Genomic DNA, 21,856 nt, shown 5'->3' with positions numbered 1-21,856 from the left:
ATGCAGCTTGATCGTGTTAGCACAATGTTATTCTGTTTCATCATTATTATTATTTTATTATGCAGTGACATAAAAGAACTTTCTACTTTAAGATAGCAAAAAATGAGAATGGCAAATTAAAAAAGTAAAAAGCAGAAAAAGGACGGAAAGCAGAAGAAAGTTAAGACAAAAAACTACTTTTCCAAAATTATGGAAAAGAAGGGGAGTGGGAAATTAACAAATAAAAGGACGGAAATGGAGAAGGAAGGAAGGAAGTTATCAGCCACAAAAAGGAAGGAAGGAGACAGGAAGGAAGTGGTGACAACCTTGAAAAGACAAAGAGCAAAAGAAAGTGCAAAAAAGTTTAAATTCCATCAATCCCTTTTTTGAGCCAGGGGGAGGAATAAAAACAGCAGGACACATGAAACAGACACACATACCCAGCAACGCACACACAGACACTGTCAATACAACCTAACTGCTAATGCTACCAACTGACACACCACAGAGTGTGTGTGTGTCTGAGAGGAAGTGAAACGAGCTGAATTGTGTCAGCATGTGTGTTTCTCTTATACGAGCAGCTGTGAAGGTCACTCCCGTTGAGAAGCGCTCTCAGGCACACTTCCTTAGTTTCTCACACTGCCTGACTCGTTCTCGGAAAAATATCACAGGAAGTGGTATGCATCACATTTAGAGCTGAAGCAGGCCAAGAGTGTGCTTCTGAACGATACAAATCAATACGCAAGACGGAGAAAAGAGCGTGTAAAGTTCACCCACACAACATCCAGTGAAGATTTGCCTCCTCTTTCCTAAAAATTATTTCTTATTGACATTCTTGAGCCTTTACTTTTGGAAAATATCATAAATTTCTTTTAAATATAGTATTTATTAGTCCAAAGACTATAGTTTTATTTCTTCTATGTGGAGGTTCAGTGACAGGAAGACCGCTGGTCTATAGCGCCCTCTGGTGGCAGTCTGCATGAACAGAAACACTAATGCTAAATTCTAACTGTAAATAAGATGTCCTTTATTAAGGTCATATTAATAGGTAAAGAAAAGGTTAGACAAATAGTAAAAAAAAAAAGCAATAGACAAAAATGTATGTAAAATATAATTTAATTAATAATATTATAAAAAAATCCTTGTAATAGGATGTTTCTTGGAGATCACTCCTTCCTTGTTTTGGGTTTGGGGGCTGAAACAGACAGAAAGTTTAACACTGTGAGAAAAGAAGAGAAGGAATAATAGTGTAAAAAAAGCAACAGTAAAGTATGAAAATATAAAACATTTTGATAATGGAGCATGAGGAGGAGAAAAAAAAGACATGCAGAGTGGTTTTGTTTTTCACCATTTGGATTCTGCTGTTTGTAGAAAGTCTTCAGCATGTCTACGGCTTCCTCTGCTCTGTGACCTGAAATACACTGAACACACACACACATATAATACACACTGCACCACACAAGGACTTTACATTCATGTAACTCTTGAACATCCCATTCAGAAAAGGAGCTGATCTGCTTGCCTAAAGATTTCTGAACTCAGCTGCAGGAAGCACAAACTACTCCACAAACATGCAGGCGGAATCCAGAAAGACATCAGGAGCAAACACTGACCTTGAACTGGGTCCCAGTGTGAGGCAGGTCTGCAGAGGAGACATCCAGGACTGAGCCGCAGCCTCCGAAACGCTCGTTCCTGCAGCCATACACGATCACGGGGATGTCTGACAGCTGGTAAAGGAACAACAACTGAATCCCAACACACACACACACACACACACACACTAGCAGAGAGGTGAGGCGAGGATACTGAGGAGGCGCAGCGCTGCAGCACACATTATGCATGGCTCCACGGTGACGTACAGCGCTATCCGCTCGCACACGCTCTTCACGTCCAAGCTGCTTTGCCAACACCAGTCCAGGACCTGATCCAGAGCGACCATCTCAGCGTGCCGAGTGGCCTGAAAAAAAACACCACGCACAAAGAAACGTATGCAAACCTCAGGTATCGTGTTGACGCTCAGGTATTTGTTCCTCTACTTCATTAAACAGCTGATTGAAACTCTGATATATCCCATCATACTGATGCTCAAAAGCCAATGGCGAGTGTGACCCTTAGAGTGGCTTTAAATTGATTTGGTTGCAGTTTTTAAACAGAGGTTCAGCCCTGAAACTTTCAAAACTTACAAAAGACTCTTTGTAATTTAATGAGATGGGCTGAAATCATTAAACAAAAAAGCACAGCTGATTCTGTGGAGGTCAGGTGGGAACTTTTTGCACTTCGGTCCAGATAAGGTGACGCTTTAACTCTGAATTTCTTCAGCAGTAAAAACACTTTTTGATACCATCTCTCTTTGCACTCAAATGTAAAGCTGAAAGGATTTCCTGTACCTGTATCGACTTTAAAAATAATGCTATTCAGACTTTAAGACAAAAATGACCCAAGCAACCAAATAAAAGGAGCAAAGTGTTTTCCCTTTTGCTCATCTTTCATCAGACATGATGCAGGGACAGCGGGGACTTTTCCTTAGTTTGAGCCACATTTACTTGGAAGGAAAACTGTTCACACCATGAAAGGATTTTCTCAGTTATGGGCTCTCACTGCAGAGGACTCACTATTGCAGAGTCACCGGCTTACTTAAGGACAAATATTGATCAGTGATTGATCTGACACTCGCAGATTACAGAAACTAATTAGGTCGGTCAAAGCAAACTACACAGTGGGGGATTACTGTACAGAGACCATCAACCCAGACCCTCTGGGACCTGTTTGTTCAATAGTTTGAACAGATAATTGTTCAAACTATTGAACTTGTTACATTTTAATATACCAATATATTATTTCTTCTTCTCCTCACCAATAGTTAATGTATCAGTTCTATAATTTATTCATTTTGCTTTGTCTTAGTTGTTGACTTATGAGTTTTGAAAGAAGACCACTCATACATACATCTCCATTTGCAGAGACAAATAACTGTGCTGTACACTTTGCCTACATTTTTAGTCTCATTGACTTCATTCCTTCCCTTCCCCACAACTTCGTCTTTGTAGACCATGAGACATCCGACAGGCACCTCTCCATTCTCCAGAGCTTCTTTCGCCTGCAGCAACACATTTAAAAAGGCAATTAACAGGAAGCAACTAAAGATGGAAAATTGGTTAGTGTTAAGAAGAACTTCAGAAGAGAAAAATCCCCAATACACCTGTGCACAGATCTCTGGCTGCAGCTCACAGCTTTGAGAGCGTGGTGTCTTTAGGGTTCTCTAGATTAAACTTTTAGACATTTCTTAATATCATAAAGGAGGCACATGAAATTATTTTTAACATTATACACTAATTATTAAGGATTTAGGGATTATAATAGTGGATCATCTGCCTCCTGCCATCTCTATCATCCTCCTCTGCCATACTAACCCTTCTTTCACTACATCCATGAACCTCCTCTGTGGCCTTGCCTGGCAACTCTGCATTCAACACCCTTTATCCAGTAAATGTTCTGCACATGTCCAAACCAACTCAGCCTTGCCTCTTTATCTCCAAATACTTAAGCTTTCCCTCTGATTTCTAATCTTGTGCATCCTGCTCACTGCAACTGAAAATCTGAGCATCTTCAGCTCGGCCTCCTGTATTTTTCTCAGTGCCACATCTCCAAACCATCACAGCAGGTCTCACTACCATCACCTTCACTTTTACTCTTGCTGCTGACCTTCTGTCAACAATCACCCCTGACACTCGTCTCCACCTGCTCCATCCTGGCTGTACTCTCTTCTTCATCTCTCTTGTGCACTGTCTGTTGCTTGGGATGGTTGACCTCAGGTATTTATACTCGTCTACCTTGACTATTACACCTATCTCGTTCTCATTCACACACAGATTTTCTCTGATTTTCATTACACTCTCTTCCACCTGTTTACTACAGATCACAGTGCTATCTACAAACATCCACGAGGTTCACGGAGACACCTGTGTGACCACATCTGACAAATGTTTACATTATTTATTATTTACTATTATAAAGAAACTTTTTTCCAGCTGTATATAATATCACTACTTAATCCCTAAACATGATCAGAGCCTGGATAAACAGCAGAAAAAGGGCATCAGAGGGCTATAACAGAAAAACTGAAATACAAATAAAGACATCTAAGTAGCATTACTATATAAAATTATCTAGAAAAATAACCAATACCTCAATCAATACAATAAGGCAAATAAAAAAATAGAAACTTCGTAGTTCACATACCGAGTAGTTTAAATGAAAATTAAATAATTACTTTAAAACTGCAAATTTTACAAAACAAACAAAGTCGCCGTGACTCGGCTGAAGAGTTAACGGAGTGATTAAAAACACGAGCTCACCATGTCAAAAGCTCTGGCCATCCACCTCTCAATTTCCTCTTCACTCGGACAGAACAGCTCCACAGACTCTTCTTTACTACCCTCCTCTGTTCCCATTTCAACTGCTGTGACCAAAACTCAATATAAAAAAGCTGCATATAATACACCTGCTAATTTTTAATTCCTGTTTTACCCGTAGCCACGCCGATGTAACGAACTCACACCGGTGGGGGGAAGATAATATTGGACGGACCACTCGCTGCACCTGCGCTCCACGCTCGTTCTGGTCTAATGACGTCAAGTTGATGACTATTGTGGAGGGATCTAAACCGGATGTTATCGATTTTACCCCCAAAAATAAAAGAACAAAATTTTTTTAGTTTATACAGGGAGAAACTAAATTTTTAGGGCTCGATACGATTCGCTTATAAGATTAAAAAAAATCTATTGTGTTTTACTTCAGAGACCAGTCTGACGATGGTGACAAACTAGTGTCCCAAAACTATCTATATATTAGATATTCATTTTTTGTTTTCGTCAAATTTTGAAATATTTTATTTTAAAATTTGTGTATCAGTTTTGCAAAGCTTGTATGTGCATTGGTATATTGCATTGTATTGTATATTTTAAAAGCATTTAAAAATATTAAGTGTTTTTTCCTTGCCTAAATAAATAAGAATGTTTCCAGGAGCCTTGTTGCAGACACAAAGTCACTTTATGACTACTGTAGTTCGACTTGTGGTTTTATTTTGACATAAATAACCGGAAGTCATTACAATAGTTACCATGACCAAAGTACTTTGGCACTTTTGAGAGTTAGCAAGCTGCTATCCGAAACATGTCCGTAAAATAGTAAGAAAGAATTTAGAAATAGAGTTTTTGTTGTTTTAGTTGGTGGCCCTCTCTCTGTCCGAGGATGTTTTCGTCTGCGTGGAATTTTATAAAACGCCATAAAAAGAAATTTATTTTCACCGGAGCTCTAATTGGAGGTAAGTCATGTTCCTGTTAGCCGCCGTGCTAATGCAAGACTGCAGCAACACGCCAGACTCCGCAGAACAGCCTTTAGACTGGGCTTTTTATCCCCCTGTAAAATAAAGACGGAAGAAATGCACGCTAACCCATATTTCAAAAGCATAAAGAAAGAATGGTACTTGGTTTATTCGGAATTTGTTTTCTCCATCGTGCCGTAGAATATTTAGTGAAACTACCCTGTTTTTTTTTTTAACAACCCACAAGGTGTGTTTGCATTGAAAATACCTTTTTAGGAAACCAGTTAGTTTCACCGAAATTAACACTGCTTTATGTGGTAGTTGATTACTAAGTTAAATACTATTCATTGGAGTTCTTACTGTGTATTTTATTTGGGGCTCTTTAAATAGCCAACAAATGAATGAAGTTTGGTGTAGCTGTTCATTATTCGTGTTTAAAATTAAGTAAGTGTACGCTGACCTCCACATAACTGCTGGCCTTTTATCTCACGTGGCATTATGGAAAATTCAGTGTCACTTACCATATTAATTGATAAGCTATAGCATCTGCAGCAAGTCGTAACATATGCACACATTTGTAAGTGGGATCCGGTGGCTATTTGACTTTACTGGTTTAAAACTGAGTGGTAAATATCGGGGTGGGGGGGATCTTGGGCCCAACAACTTTTAACTTTGGAAAGAGGGTCAGCTAACTGATCTTGCAGTAAATGGTACATCTTAGAGGTAATACCTTTACCAAAGGGTGATCTTGAAAGCAGTGCTTCCACAGGGCTGCCTGCAGGACAACTCATGGGGCTTTCCAGCCATTTTGATAAAGAACTGCGCATTTGGACTGGTGTCAAGCCAGCCTCCAATTCGAGACTTGCAGTCAAGCCAGCCTCCAGTTTGTTTTACGTTCCCTGTGTATTCAAAGTATTACGGGAATGGATGTGGAAACCGGATTTCAAAATAAAAGCCAACTTCGAGTGAATTAACAGATATGTTAAGAACATAATAACATATAATTTAGGCTTTTTTTTTTTTACAAACTCTAATGTTAGATCTATATGACACAGCCTTGTACCCTAATTGTGCCCTGTCACTATCAAGGCCATCTTATTTTGGATTTCAAAGTAAAAGCCCTGTGAATCTTCATTTTTGAACTACTCTTTCAATGACTTAATAATGCTCTTAAAAGCAAAAGTCGTATTTCCAAATACTATTTGAACTTTATATCAACACTTTCCAACCACAGTCTTTTTACAGTGATACCATATCAATATCAAGTCAGTCTGATTTTGCCTTTCATAGTAATGGCCCTTTGAAATTGTCCATAATTGACTTAATCTTCTAACGATTCAAAATGCTCTAAAATGAAAAATTCTTGTTTCCACAGGGTAATTCCACCTTAGATCAACAGTATACAGCCCCACAGTGATACCATATCAATATCAAGTCATTCTGATTATGCCTTCCAAAATAAAAGCCTTTTTAAATTGTCCATAATTGACCTAACTTTCAGTGATTTCAAAATGTTTTAAAATGGAAATTTCCTGTTTCCACAGGGTAATTCCACTCCAGATCAACAGTATACAACCTCACGATGTTACCATATCAATATCAAGACATTCTGATATTGCTTTAAAAAATAAAAGCATTTTCAAACTGCCCATATCTGAGTTGCTCCTGGAACAATTTCAAAATGCTCTAAAATGGCACATTCCTGTTTCCACAGGGTAATTCCACTTTAGATCAACAGTATACAGCCCCACAGTGATACCATATCAATATCAAGTCATTCTGATTTTGCTCTCAAAAATAAAAGCCTTTTCAAATTGTCCATAATTGACCTAACTTTCAGTGATTTCAAAATGCTCTAAAAAGGAAAATTCCTGTTTCCACAGGGTAATTCCACTCCAGATCAACAGTATACAGCCCCACAGTGATACCATATCAATATCAAGTCATTCTGATTATGCCTTCCAAAATAAAAGCCTTTTTAAATTGTCCATAATTGACCTAACTTTCAGTGATTTCAAAATGCTCTAAAATGGAAATTTCCTGTTTCCACAGGGTAATTCCACTTTAGATCAACAGTATACAGCCCCACAGTGATACCATATCAATGTCAAGTCATTCTGATTATGCCTTCCAAAATAAATGCCCTTTCAAATTGAGCATATACGGCCTACTTTTTTGACGATTTCAAAATGTTCTTAAACAGAATTTTGCTGTTTCCACAGGATAATTTCACTTTAGTTCAACAGTATACAACCTCACGATGTTACCATATCAATATCAAGTCATTCTGATTTTGCTTTCAAAAATAAAAGCATTTTCAAACTGCCCATATCTGACTTGATCCTGGAACAATTTCAAAATGCTCTAAAATGGAAAATTCCTGTTTCCACAGGGTAATTCCACTTTAGATCAACAGTATACAGCCCCACAGTGATACCATATTAATATCAAGTCATTCTGATTTTGCCTTCCAAAGTAAAAGCCTTTTCAAATTGTCCACAATTGACCTAACTTTCAGTGATTTCAAAATGCTCTAAAATGGAAATTTCCTGTTTCCACAGGATAATTCCACTCCAGATCAACAGTATACAGCCCCACAGTGATACCATATTAATATCAAGTCATTCTGATTATGCCTTCCAAAATAAAAGACTTTTCAAATTGCCAAGATACGACCTACTCTTTTAAAGATTTCAAAATGCTCTAAAAGTGAAAATTGCTGTTTCCACAGGATAATTTCACTTTAGGTCAACAGTATACAACCTGACGATGTTACCACATCAATATCAAGTCATTCTGATTTTGCTTTCAAAAATAAAAGCATTTTCAAAATGCCCATATCTGAGTTGCTCCTGGAACAATTTCAAAATGCTCTAAAATGGAAAATTCCTGTTTCCACAGGGTAATTCCACCTTAGATCAACAGTATACAGCCCCACAGTGATACCATATCAATATCAAGTCATTCTGATTATGCCTTCCAAAATAAAAGACTTTTTAAATTGTCCATAATTGACCTAACTTTCAGTGATTTCAAAATGCTCTAAAATGGAAATTTCCTGTTTCCACAGGGTAATTCCACTTTAGATCAACAGTATACAGCCCCACAGTGATACCTTATTAATATCAAGTCATTCTGATTTTGCCTTCCAAAGTAAAAGCCTTTTCAAATTGTCCACAATTGACCTAACTTTCAGTGATTTCAAAATGCTCTAAAGTGGAAATTTCGTGTTTCCACGGGATAATTCTACTCCAGATCAACAGTATACAGCCCCACAGTGATACCATATTAATATCAAGTCATTCTGATTTTGCCTTCCAAAATAAAAGCCTTTTCAAATTGCCAAGATACGACCTACTCTTTTAAAGATTTCAAAATGCTCTAAAAGTGAAAATTGCTGTTTCCACGGGATAATTTCACTTTAGGTCAACAGTATACAACCTCACGATGTTACCATATCAATTTCAAGTAATTCTGATTATGCCTTCCAAAATAATGGCCTGTTGAAAATGCCCATAATTTACCTAACTTTCAGTGATTTCAGAATGCTCTAAAAAGGAAGATTTCAGTTTCCACAGGGTAATTCCACTTTAGATCAACAGTATACAACCTCACGATGTTACCATGTCAATTTCAAGTCAGTCTGATTTTGCTTTTCAAAATAAAAGCTTTTTCAATTTGCCCATATATGACTTACTCTTGGAGCGAATTCAAAATGCTCTAAGATGGAAAATTGCTGTTTCCACAGCATAATTCCACTTTAGATCAACAGTATCCAACCCGACAGTAAAACCATGTAAATTTCATGTTGGTCTGATTTCGCCTTTCAAATTAATGGCCCGTCGAATTTGTCCATATGTGATATAGTCTTTCAATTATTTCAGAATGTTTTAAAAATGTCATGGTTGGTTTGCAAGCTGTTTTGTAATTTCTTTATTTAGAATGACATCTTTCCACAGACTTAAAATATAAACGTACTATCAATTACAACCTAGTGGCAATTTCAGCTTCCTTTTACATCATCTTTATGATTCAATTCTGTCATAATCAATTGAGTCTGATTTTGCTTTTCAAAATGAAAACACAATATGTGTTGAAACAGCAATTTTCATTTTTAAAACATTCTGAAATAATTGAAAGAGTATATCACATATGGACAAATTCGACGGGCCATTAATTTGAAAGGCAAAATCAGACCAACATGAAATTTACATGGTTTTACTGTCGGGTTGGATACTGTTGATCTAAAGTGGAATTATGCTGTGGAAACAGCAATTTTCCATCTTAGAGCATTTTGAATTCGCTCCAAGAGTAAGTCATATATGGGCAAATTGAAAAAGCTTTTATTTTGAAAAGCAAAATCAGACTGACTTGAAATTGACATGGTAACATCGTGAGGTTGTATACTGTTGATCTAAAGTGGAATTACCCTGTGGAAACTGAAATCTTCCTTTTTAGAGCATTCTGAAATCACTGAAAGTTAGGTAAATTATGGGCATTTTCAACAGGCCATTATTTTGGAAGGCATAATCAGAATGACTTGATATTGATATGGTATCACTGTGGGGTTGTATACTGTTGATCTAAGGTGGAATTACCCTGTGGAAACAGGAATTTTCCATTTTAGAGCATTTTGAAATTGTTCCAGGATCAAGTCAGATATGGGCATTTTGAAAATGCTTTTATTTTTGAAAGCAAAATCAGAATGACTTGATATTGATGTGGTAACATCGTGAGGTTGTATACTGTTGACCTAAAGTGAAATTATCCTGTGGAAACAGCAATTTTCACTTTTAGAGCATTTTGAAATTTTTAAAAGAGTAGGTCGTATCTTGGCAATTTGAAAAGTCTTTTATTTTTGAAAGCATAATCTGAATGACTTGAAATTGATATGGTAACATCGTGAGGTTGTATACTGTTGAACTAAAATGAAATTATCCTGTGGAAACAGCAAAATTCTGTTTAAGAACATTTTGAAATCGTCAAAAAAGTAGGCCGTATATGCTCAATTTGAAAGGGCATTTATTTTGGAAGGCATAATCAGAATGACTTGATATTGATATGGTATCACTGTGGGGCTGTATACTGTTGATCTAAGGTGGAATTACCCTGTGGAAACAGGAAATTTCCATTTTAGAGCATTTTGAAATCACTGAAAGTTAGGTCAATTGTGGACAATTTGAAAAGGCTTTTACTTTGGAAGGCAAAATCAGAATGACTTGACATTGATATGGTATCACTGTGGGGCTGTATACTGTTGATCTAAAGTGGAATTACCCTGTGGAAACAGGCAATTTTCCTTTTTAGAGCATTTTGAAATCACTGAAAGTTAGGTCAATTATGGACAATTTGAAAAGGCTTTTATTTTTGAGAGCAAAATCAGAATGACTTGATATTGATATGGTATCACTGTGGGGCTGTATACTGTTGATCTAAAGTGGAATTACCCTGTGGAAACAGGAATGTGCCATTTTAGAGCATTTTGAAATTGTTCCAGGAGCAACTCAGATATGGGCAGTTTGAAAATGCTTTTATTTTTTAAAGCAATATCAGAATGTCTTGATATTGATATGGTAACATCGTGAGGTTGTATACTGTTGATCTGGAGTGGAATTACCCTGTGGAAACAGGAAATTTCCATTTTAAAACATTTTGAAATCACTGAAAGTTAGGTCAATTATGGACAATTTAAAAAGGCTTTTATTTTGGAAGGCATAATCAGAATGACTTGATATTGATATGGTATCACTGTGGGGCTGTATACTGTTGATCTAAGGTGGAATTACCCTGTGGAAACAGGAATTTTCCATTTTAGAGCATTTTGAAATTGTTCCAGGATCAAGTCAGATATGGGCAGTTTGAAAATGCTTTTATTTTTGAAAGCAAAATCAGAATGACTTGATATTGATATGGTAACATCGTGAGGTTGTATACTGTTGAACTAAAGTGAAATTATCCTGTGGAAACAGCAAAATTCTGTTTAAGAACATTTTGAAATCGTCAAAAAAGTAGGCCGTATATGCTCAATTTGAAAGGGCATTTATTTTGGAAGGCATAATCAGAATGACTTGATATTGATATGGTATCACTGTGGGGCTGTATACTGTTGATCTAAGGTGGAATTACCCTGTGGAAACAGGAATTTTCCTTTTTAGAGCATTTTGAAATCACTGAAAGTTAGGTCAATTATGGACAATTTGAAAAGGCTTTTATTTTTGAGAGCAAAATCAGAATGACTTGATATTGATATGGTATCACTGTGGGGCTGTATACTGTTGATCTAAAGTGGAATTACCCTGTGGAAACAGGAATGTGCCATTTTAGAGCATTTTGAAATTGTTCCAGGAGCAACTCAGATATGGGCAGTTTGAAAATGCTTTTATTTTTTAAAGCAATATCAGAATGTCTTGATATTGATATGGTAACATCGTGAGGTTGTATACTGTTGATCTGGAGTGGAATTACCCTGTGGAAACAGGAAATTTCCATTTTAAAACATTTTGAAATCACTGAAAGTTAGGTCAATTATGGACAATTTAAAAAGGCTTTTATTTTGGAAGGCATAATCAGAATGACTTGATATTGATATGGTATCACTGTGGGGCTGTATACTGTTGATCTAAGGTGGAATTACCCTGTGGAAACAAGAATTTTTCATTTTAGAGCATTTTGAATCGTTAGAAGATTAAGTCAATTATGGACAATTTCAAAGGGCCATTACTATGAAAGGCAAAATCAGACTGACTTGATATTGATATGGTATCACTGTAAAAAGACTGTGGTTGGAAAGTGTTGATATAAAGTTCAAATAGTATTTGGAAATACGACTTTTGCTTTTAAGAGCATTATTAAGTCATTGAAAGAGTAGTTCAAAAATGAAGATTCACAGGGCTTTTACTTTGAAATCCAAAATAAGATGGCCTTGATAGTGACAGGGCACAATTAGGGTACAAGGCTGTGTCATATAGATCTAACATTAGAGTTTGTAAAAAAAAAAAAGCCTAAATTATATGTTATTATGTTCTTAACATATCTGTTAATTCACTCGAAGTTGGCTTTTATTTTGAAATCCGGTTTCCACATCCATTCCCGTAATACTTTGAATACACAGGGAACGTAAAACAAACTGGAGGCTGGCTTGACTGCAAGTCTCGAATTGGAGGCTGGCTTGACACAAGTGCATTTGGACATATCTCCAGAATTGATTGCACTGCAAATTATATAGCTTAACAATCTGATCGAAGCTCAGGAAATGTTTGGTTCTGCGATCAAATAAATGTGATACATAGAGGATGCCTGCCTTACGCCACTGTAGCCAGTCAACCTGTGACCCACCAATTAAAATTCTTTCCCCATAAAGGTGCTAAAGGTGATTTAATGAAGTCCCAATGGCTCGTCCTATGTAATTTGCACCATAATGTTTTCACAGTTACAATTATTGGATGGTTAGGTTTAGGGAATATACTTTTGAAAAACAGTGTTTATCCTTGCACTGGAGAAACTTGGAGAATCCATTTCAAGTCTCATTTCAGCTGTTACATTTTACACAGTGATTCAACACCTTTAATTTGTCACAAGTCTGTAAATCTGCTACTTAAAGTACAGCCCTCTGGTATTATTCCATGTCATAAATATCTGCAGGGCAAATCCTGGTTAGCTTTTGCATCGTACCAAAGCCAAGGATAGTTTTCTGCATTTGATGTGACCTCATTGTGCTCTCTGCGTCCCTCCTCAGGCGTATACCTTCTAGGTAAATATGCCCAGAAGAAGTTCAGTGAGATCCAAGAGAGGGAGGCTACAGAGTACATTGCTCAGGCCAGAAGACAGTTCCACTTCGAGAGCAACCAGAGGACCTGCAACATGACTGGTAATTATTTTACACTTGACCTGGTTATGACTAACAGTTGACAGAAAAAGGTGAGGACCAACACTACAGTGAAAGTTTTAAATGTGTTGCAGTGCTGTCCATGCTCCCAGCGCTCAAAGAAGCCATCGTCACGCAACTCAACTCAGAAAGTCTCACAACACTACTCAAGTCCAAGTGAGGAAAAAGCTTCTTTAACTTGGTCAAACAGTAGTAGTACACAAGTTTGTTTAAGGCTACATTTTTCTTTTGTTTGTTATTTTATGCTGATTATTGCAGTTGTTGATTTTATTCTTGAGGAAAACATTAAATTTTGAAATCAGCACAAGTTCATGTAGTGAAATAAATGTGTACAGTGGCTGACAACCATTTCCCTCATTCACATCTACTTTACAGACCGGCTAATAAACTGGAGATCTGGGAAGATTTAAAGATCATCAGTAAGTGTTTTTCAGTTCAGATGTCCCTGAGTGTATCTGAGTAAAATCTAAATGCCTCTAAATAATCTAATAATAATAAATAATAATTGACTTATTGGATTTAAAAACAAACACAAGAAAACTTAAAATATGATAACAGAACTTGTCGTTCCGTTCAGGTTTTACACGCACAGTTGTGGCGGTGTACAGCACCTGTATGCTGGTGGTTTTACTGAGAGTCCAGCTGAACATCATTGGAGGATACCTGTACCTGGATAACTCAGTGGGAAAGAGCACAACGGTGAGGAGCACAGTGACTCCTAGAACTGATTGACTGTGTGTAAAATGATCAGCTGCAGCTCACTGTGTCAGGAGTTTTGGAAACTGTTTGGAAAGAGAGATACATATTAGACAGGTTAAATATCGGTCTGATAATATTTATCCATGATCATAAAAAATACACCTTTTAAACATTACCTGGTTTCCCCAAAAAAGCCCTGACCTGTTGTGAACCTCTCGGGCTGTCCTGCAGTTTCTGCCACACTGAGGTGATGAATTGTGGGGTGGTTTGTCTGTTGGAGAGTTTGGAGCCCAGGGCAAAGCCTTGGGTTCTTTGTCATGCTCCATACATGTCCACTGGCAGGGTGGACATTGTTTGGGTGGGTGGTACATGTCAGAAAATATTTCCCACATCTGTCAGTGATATGAGAATGTGAGAATGCCCATTTCTGACCTGCTAGTTCCCAGTTTGTGTCCAGTTATGCTGATTTGTGTCAGTCTGAGAGTAAGACGGGTAATATTTTGGTGTACCCACAGCTAGGAAATACTCATCCTGTGTACTGACTCCTGCACCAGAAACCTGTTTCCTGTTGTAAAATGAAAGATTATCTAAGGTTTGTGTGAAAATGTTTGAATCGATATCCACATATGCCAGGACCCAAGGTTTCCCTGACGAACATGTTAACAGGTTAATTTGATTCCCCAGTAAAACTGGTGAAGCTTTTCGGTGCAGTGTAACACATGGCTGTGATTAAAGAGAGCAGCACAGCAGTGCTTTTTGCCTGAACTGAATAACATAGAAGAGAATACGTTAAAGATTTAATTAATGACCTGTTGATTAAAATAAGCTTAGATTGGCTCAAAAAATCTCTGCCTGTTTAAAGCTGAGGTGAATATTATTCAGGAGTGTGTCTGTGTTGTGTGTCTGCTTGCAGACCCCTCTTGCCCCCCCAGACGTCCAGCAGCAGTACTTGTCAAGTATCCAGCACCTACTGGGAGACGGTATAGCACTGACACAAAAGCATAAACCTGTAAAATCCTTGTTTCCATCTGTCAGTGCAGGACTCTTGTAGTAACAGACTTCTGTCTCTGTCTCACACTAGGTTTGGCAGAGCTGATAACGGTAGTGAAGAAGGCGGTACAGAGCTCACTGGGAAGGTGATCTGCAACAATTATTCTCTTCATTATCCATCAGTGATCTATAAAGCAACAGAACAAGTTATTAACAACGTAGCTTAGGCTGGTAAAAACAATGTGGAACAAATTCTTTGTATTGATCTTTGTTGTGCATCTTTTAAATTAAAAAAATCAATCATCAAAACATCAATGTGGTTTATTTCTCATCTCCAGCGTGTCTCTGAAGGAGACCTGGTCTCTGCTGGAGCTGGAGCAGCAGCTGAACTGGATCAGAGCGGAGGTGGAGGCCAGCTCGAGGCGGTCTCTGTCCTGGTACCTGCTTGCAGATGACGAGAACGTGCTGGCCGATCAGGTGACTGCTCAAAGCAGATTTACACTGCCGTTCACGGGAAAACCCCATTACAGAGTCTTACAGATCTCTTTTCTTCTGCTCCTGTAGGCGTGCGGGCTCACAGAGAATGACATTATGACCATAAAGCTGCTTAACGAGACTAGAGACATGCTGGATAGGTAAATGACACACCTGTCTGTAGGTATGCTTTAACAAGATTGTGTTTGTGCTCCTGTGAAAGGTGAATTTCTGCTTTTTGTGTCTGACTTCAGTCCAGACTTCACCACTGTCCTCAAAGTCTGTCTGAACCGAGGTTTCTCCCGTCTCTGTGACAACCTGGCCGAGTTCTTCCGCCCGCCTCCAAGTGACTCTGCCCCCAGCTGTGCACCTGATAGGTAAGCCATAGACACCTGTTTTATTTATTTGTTTTACTGCTATCATTTGCATTTGAAACATGGAGAAATCTTATTAAATCCCTACATATGTGATAGCAGCTGGAGATATTATTATTCTGTCACTGGAGTTTGGTGACCTGAGGGTTACACTATGAACAAATTTCAATAACGCCGGGCTTTCTTTGGCTTCGTTGGCTTGACAACTGCTTCATTCTGCTCACATAAAACGGGGCACTTCATATTCTTCCACACAAAATAATCCCTATGTGTCCTGCATTCGAGCAGCTGCAGTTCCAGCAGTGTTAAACAGACCAAGCAGCAGATTACCATCAAATATTAAGACATTTATACAATTTCATTCTTGTGAATGTCCCTCCAGCAGAGAATCGATATTGCATTTAAAATGTGCTGCGAGTATAAGAATAAGAAAATGTGGGCCCTCCTGGCGATTTTAAACTAAACCTCTGAGCATAACCAGCTCCTCACCAGGGCATATATTAAGTATGGGTTGACGCAGTGATTTAGACAGGTAACCAGAGAGCCAGTTTCACAAGCTGAAACTGAAAATGCACAAATGATTTAGAAGATTTTAACATTCAAGTCAGGTCTCAGACGTGTACTTCGGTAGTTCTTTTTAAGCTTTTCCTTTTGGAATTCCAAAATGGACATTAATATAGTCCTACCTGTTCAGGAGGACTACATTAACATCTAATGTGCTTCGGTTGTTTGGGGTTGTTAGATATGATTCTGTTTAGGTCGTGATCACTCCTCGGTTTTGTCTGAACATAAATACCGGCCATGTGTAATGTAATGTAAAACACACTCCTTATACACATATTAAGTGTTATGAGGTGGGTGGGGTTTTTTTTGTCCTTGTTATTTCCCAGCAAACATTAGCATGAAGTGGGCATTACCTTAACTTTGCTGTCTTTTTCTGTGTTTGTGTGTTCAGTCTGTCTGCAGTCAGTCTGCCGCTGGCAAAGATCATCCCCATCATCAACGGTCAGATCAACACCATCTGCAGTGAGACCCCCAGTCACTTTGTTCAGGTAACATCGAACACCAGACGGTGGAGTGAACTATCAGAGTGATGTGCAGTATGGCAAACAGCCAGATTCAGGGTGAAACAGTTGGAACAGGCAGCTGCTGTGGCTGTTAGTTATCTGTCAATCGGTCATTGTCCACACCGTTTGCTTTTTGATTTTCTTTACTGTTGGGAGCGTAATGTTCAAACATGTTCCAATCTGCTGCTCATTTCAGAATACACATGTTAATGAGTTCTAGAGAATCACTGTCAGATTGGTTATGAAATCTTTAATCTTGCACGATCCGTTTCACTTTCTTTAATGTGTTTCAAACAGTCTTAGATTATTTTATTCTTATTCATCTGCACGTTTGGGCTCTTTATCAAACCTTTATTTTGATTGAAATTATTTAAGAGGATTGTCTGAGTATATATAAAAAAATTTTATTTCCAAAAAAGTTAGGATTTGTGTAACATGTAAATAAAACCAAATCATTTATATCCTTTACTTAATAAAAAATTGTACAAAGACAACATATCGCATTGTTTTAACTGAGAGATTTGTTTATTTTCACTTTTATTTTCTTACAAACTTGGTTGTATGTTAATCAAACATGTTTAAATCTGTGCGATCTCTGCAGGAGCTGCTGATGAACGACCAGGTGAAGGAGTTTGCAGCCAATGTCTACGAGACCTTCAGCACGCCGCAGGAGCTGCAGAAGTAATTGTCTGGATTGGACGAGATGAGGAGGAGAAGCAGAGGGAGGATTCGAGAGGAAGAAGAGTGGAGATTATTAAAGTCCTGGATTGTCAGCTCCTCCTGAGACACTTTTCCTCCTCAGCATCTCGCAAACTTCTCACTCCGTGATTTGTGGCCACGGCAGGACAGCAGGGGTGTTCAAGCTCAGCGCCGTGATGAATTACCAAACGGGAGGAGGAAGATGAGACCTCCACTGAGTCTTTAGTCAGAGCAGAGCCTGCAGTCAACTTTAGGACCATTGCTGCTTGGGAACTGGAGTCCCATTTAACCCAGTAAGGTGGCTTTTGTTTGCTCTGCACCTCAGCTGTGTGTTTGAAGATCAGAAGAGTTTACAGTGTGTTTCTCTTTTTCTGTTCAAACTTCTGTAGTGGCCTGTTTGTAAGATAGGTCAGGTGTGGACACATTTCTGTTATTAATCAGTATTTTTTTATTGTGGGGTTGCTGAAGCAGATGGTGTTTTCAGAATATTTCAACTTAAACTTGGATGAAGAAGCTAATGAAAATGTCATGGATAGTTAAATCTGTATGTTTGTTTTCATTCTGGGAGTGTCACATGGTGATGGAATGAGAGTAAATGACCCATTTTTAGAGCTCTACAAACATTGGGAGGTTTGAAGGGTGCTGATGGCGTGAGGTCTCTGGTCACAGGTTGATCAGTCAGTGCACAGTGGTTTGTGTCACCTTTGGACCTTTTTTCACATGTTTTCACTCCTATTTACTGGTTGAGTTTGGGCACTAAAATTCATTCGGCTGGTCTTAGGAAAAGACGTGGTGGTTTGGGTTGAAATGGGGCGCTCCACAACAGGATATGTGTGAAGCATGACAGGCTGGGAGTGACAGTCGTATGTCACCAATGCTGTAATCCAGTGTATATAGCTACGGAAAGAGACAGTGTGCATAGCTGAGACATGCCAATGGCGTTGTCTTTCATCCTGGAAACACCCAGTGTAGTTAACCGTTTTGTTTTTTTTTTATTTGTTTTTATATGGAGCTATAAATTACATAAAGACTTCATTGAATTTTAATCTGTTTTCATGCTACAGATCTGTTTTGGAGGCTCTTTTAACTCTAACTTCTGCAGTTCCTTTGTTGTCCAGAAGGTGTCACACTTCTTCAACTGTTTATATGCTTATTTCCAACCTTTAGCTTCACATGAAGTTGCTTCCCCTGTTTTGAAGTTATTGGTATAATATTCTGGTCTTTGTGAAAATGCAGCATCATTTTATTTAAATGGCACAGATATTTTTCTCATTAATTTCAAGTTAATGTTATTTTTGGTGCAAAATCTTTCTAATCTTTCCCATTTTTCTTATGCTCATGTATTTGACCACTTGGCTTTAGACTCATCTGTATAGACACAACAGGACTGTTATTCAAAGCCCAATCTTTCTCCTGTCGTCCTGCTGTGCTACATATTTTCACTCTCTGCCTACACATGCTACATCAGGCCCTTTTCTGAGACATGGGCGCATACCTCTCACGGTGATGGAAAGAGCAGCAGTGTGTGCATTTGCAACAAGGGCAGACAAACCTTTGCACTCTTTGTGTGTTGTTTGCATTGTTTCTAGAAAAGTGTAACCCAACCTTTGAATGTTGGATGGTGTACCTACCCCTGGGCTGTCCTCTGAGAAAGAAACGTCTTTTGTATTTTTGAAACAGTAAAAATTCATCCGGTAAATCAGAAACTGAGTTTGTGAGATGAATTGTTTTATGAAATCGAACTCACAAGCAACTCACAAGGATGCACACTTGTATATGCCTTTCCGTTAGTATGGCAGCGTGTATGCAGTCTTGTTAAAATGAATACTAGTTAGGCGCTGGTATGATTGCAGTTTTACAAAGGAGCAGCCACTGTTTGCTTTTAGATGTGAAGCTGACACTGAGATGCCATCGGGTTGTGGGGAGGAAGAAGTGCATGTGCAAAAGAGTTTAAAAGAAATAGTCACACCTGATCAGCTGATCGTGTAGGTAGAACTGTGATAAATACTGCACTTTGAGCCCCTATGAGTCACTGAGAGGAATGAGATCGCAGAGAAGTCAGTGCCAGATTTCAGTTTTGAATTCTGTCTCCATCACAGTTTTCATATGATGTGTGATATGTTATGTCTCATCTGGCTTTGATTGCAAGAATTTACAACATCCAGCCAGGTGTATTCACTCTCATATCTGCTGCATAAAAATCTCTCCTCCTAAAAGTCTTAATTTAAGCAAAGTTGGGGATCACTTTTGATGACCTGAAATGCTCCTGCAGCTGTAATGGAGAAAAACTTAGTCGAGTCAGACTAAGTTTTCTAAGTCATCCCTTATAGTCGAGTCTGACTTTCCACTAATTGTTTGTCAAGGCAGATTTTTCACTTAGTTTCCTTCTCAGAAGTTGAGGAAACATCAGGTGACAGTCCGACTAACTTAGTTCCTGGTTCCCGAGTTGCGTAATAAACGCAGCAGGGTGAGAATGTAAAACTCTGTATTTAATCACAGATGTTATGCCTTTTTGAAGCATAATGTCCTGAATGACAGCTGAAATGTATGTTTGTATCAATTTATTAAAGAGATAATACATATGACACATGATTTCATATACTGTCTTTCTTTTGTGTATTTTTAAAGGTTCAAACTGGAAATTGTCATGGAGTTTTTGTGCCACTAGGGGGCACTCTACTGTGGGCTCTTATCATCCTCAGATAAGATCCCACATGTTGGAAAATGCTGGTATTGGAAAATGATCATTGTGGCTGTTAAAAATTGTGTCACTCTTGTGACGTATGAAAGGAATAAATAATCTTTTAATTACTTTAGTGGAAAGATTTTCCTAAAATAGAAAACATTTTGTAATCACAGTCACATTATTTTGTTTCCACTGTAGTCTTATGGATAGATTGAGACAGCCTCTTCGTGTGTGCTATTAAACGCCCAGCTCATTGCTTTCTTGCATTGCAAACCACGATAAGGCTGGCTGAACTTGCATTATGATGTGAAAAAAGTTGGTCACACTGAAAATTAAGACAAAAAGAGAAAGCAGATTAAATATTGTCATTATTATTATTCAGATGTAGTTTGTGGATTAACTTTTTCATCAGAGTTTAAATTTTTCTATTTGCCGACTTGATGTAATGTTGTCTGTATTTAGTTTGATAGAAGTGTAAGTTTACTCGCAGATCTGATGCAGTTTATTATGACCTGAAGGTTAAATCTGATCAGAGAAAGTTGAAGAGATTACAGCTCACATGCCCTCGAACATATCAAACCCATCATAAACGCTCCAGTTAAGCTTTAGAGTTTTGGAAAATCACAGTGTGGTTATAATGTGCAACTATTCCAACCAAAACAGAAAACACAAGACTAAAACCCTTTTCCACTAGTGCTCAATTTAGAACCAGTGCCATCGACTTCATCGACCACATTTTGTAGCACTGATTTGGTCTTACCGACCACTCAAAGTGACTTTATGGTTAGAATTCGATTTTTAATCTAGAGTCACACAGCATGTTATCTACTCCATAGTCAATTTAGAATAATTGGTTAACCTAACATGGACATGTTTGGCGTAAATCTATTCGGGTACAAGGGCAACATGCAAACTCCACATAGAAAGCAGAAAGGAACATCACTAACTAGTGTCTAATAAGAAGTGTTGCCACCTTGATCACCCAGTGATTTTTGCCGTTCCTCTAGCTGACCACTTTTTGTTCCCATATTGGAGTTTTGCACAGACAGCATAAAAGATTGACACAGCCAGGCCTATGCTCCAGCACACTGCCAAGTCTTTTGTTTTGGGTGGAAGCCAACAATATTTAGACAAGGGTACAAGAGGCTTCCCATCAAAGCAAGCAGTGCTTATCTAGTGAGAAGTAAAAATCAACATCAATTAAAATAAAACGATCTCTCTCGTTTCATCTCAAGCATCATCGCAAAGCTTCGCTATTGCATATTTACCACCTTTGTCATTACTGCCATCTTGTGGCCACAGTCGGCCATTGTCTCTGCAAGCAAAATTATTTCCGCTTGATTACAGAGGTGGGCGTTCCCATGGGCATGTCTGTATCCCATTAAAAATAAATGAAGCTTCTGAAGTTGAGAGGCAGTCTTCTTTTTCTGGTTGTTTGTCCATGTGCATGTGTGGATAAGCCTCTGGTGTTTGACAGGAAACTGATAGGAGACTATCGTGCTAGGCAAGCTGCTGCTGTCTCTGCTTTCACAGTTCTGAGATCAGTTACTATGTAGACTTTGTGTGGAAACAACTAGCATTACCAAGTAGATCAGCACTCGCATTCAGTTATAACAGATACCTTTGTCTAGCTAATCACGTCGGCCAACATGTAAGACACATGAAAGTTTCAGTAACTCA

The 21,856-nt window shown here is 38.2% G+C and overlaps 2 protein-coding genes across 3 annotated transcripts; one reads left to right on the top strand and one right to left on the bottom strand.

The window, feature by feature from the left end:
* Positions 1–1,077: 1,077 nt before the first annotated feature.
* adat2 (adenosine deaminase tRNA specific 2) lies at positions 1,078–6,108 on the bottom strand. Of its 2 annotated transcripts, none has more exons than XM_026142454.1 (7): positions 6,033–6,108; positions 4,335–4,438; positions 2,972–3,076; positions 1,786–1,936; positions 1,593–1,699; positions 1,328–1,400; positions 1,078–1,174 (listed from the first exon to the last, which is right to left on the bottom strand). In XM_026142454.1, the coding sequence occupies exons 1-7, from the start codon at positions 6,091–6,093 to the stop codon at positions 1,146–1,148; spliced, it is 630 nt and encodes a 209-aa protein (XP_025998239.1). In that variant the 5' UTR covers positions 6,094–6,108; the 3' UTR covers positions 1,078–1,145. The 2 variants fall into 2 exon arrangements, with proteins under 2 accessions (XP_025998239.1, XP_025998240.1); XM_026142455.1 differs by lacking the exon at positions 6,033–6,108 and adding an exon at positions 4,507–4,623.
* Positions 5,075–20,082, top strand: pex3 (peroxisomal biogenesis factor 3). The gene is made up of 12 exons (XM_026142453.1): positions 5,075–5,302; positions 13,038–13,169; positions 13,262–13,343; positions 13,563–13,606; positions 13,765–13,886; positions 14,800–14,866; positions 14,968–15,022; positions 15,215–15,353; positions 15,441–15,511; positions 15,605–15,727; positions 16,680–16,776; positions 17,393–20,082. Exons 1-12 carry the CDS (start codon positions 5,230–5,232, stop codon positions 17,474–17,476), a joined length of 1,089 nt encoding a protein of 362 aa, XP_025998238.1. The 5' UTR covers positions 5,075–5,229; the 3' UTR covers positions 17,477–20,082.
* Positions 20,083–21,856: the final 1,774 nt, after the last annotated feature.

Source organism: Astatotilapia calliptera, chromosome 15 (assembly GCF_900246225.1).
Source record: "Astatotilapia calliptera chromosome 15, fAstCal1.2, whole genome shotgun sequence".
Taxonomy (NCBI): Eukaryota; Metazoa; Chordata; class Actinopteri; order Cichliformes; family Cichlidae; genus Astatotilapia; species Astatotilapia calliptera.
The sequence above is the reverse complement of the archived record's forward strand: the minus strand, read 5'-3'. Positions and strand labels throughout refer to the sequence as shown.

What these genes read in the sequence shown, in the direction of transcription:
- pex3 (XM_026142453.1), top strand. Translation starts at nt 5,230, where the DNA reads ATGTTTTCGTCTGCGTGGAATTTTATAAAACGCCATAAAAAGAAATTT. An exon ending in CCAGCACCTACTGGGAGACG is followed by an intron (nt 14,867 to 14,967) that starts GTATAGCACTGA and finishes GTCTCACACTAG; the next exon opens with GTTTGGCAGAGCTGATAACG. An exon ending in CCCCCAGTCACTTTGTTCAG is followed by an intron (nt 16,777 to 17,392) that starts GTAACATCGAAC and finishes CGATCTCTGCAG; the next exon opens with GAGCTGCTGATGAACGACCA.
- adat2 (XM_026142454.1), bottom strand. Translation starts at nt 6,093, where the DNA reads ATGAGTTGTCCTGCAGGCAGCCCTGTGGAAGCACTGCTTTCAAGATCA. An exon ending in AAGATCACCCTTTGGTAAAG is followed by an intron (nt 4,439 to 6,032) that starts GTATTACCTCTA and finishes TTTTGGTCACAG; the next exon opens with CAGTTGAAATGGGAACAGAG. An exon ending in ACACTGGGACCCAGTTCAAG is followed by an intron (nt 1,401 to 1,592) that starts GTCAGTGTTTGC and finishes GTGTGTGTTCAG; the next exon opens with TGTATTTCAGGTCACAGAGC.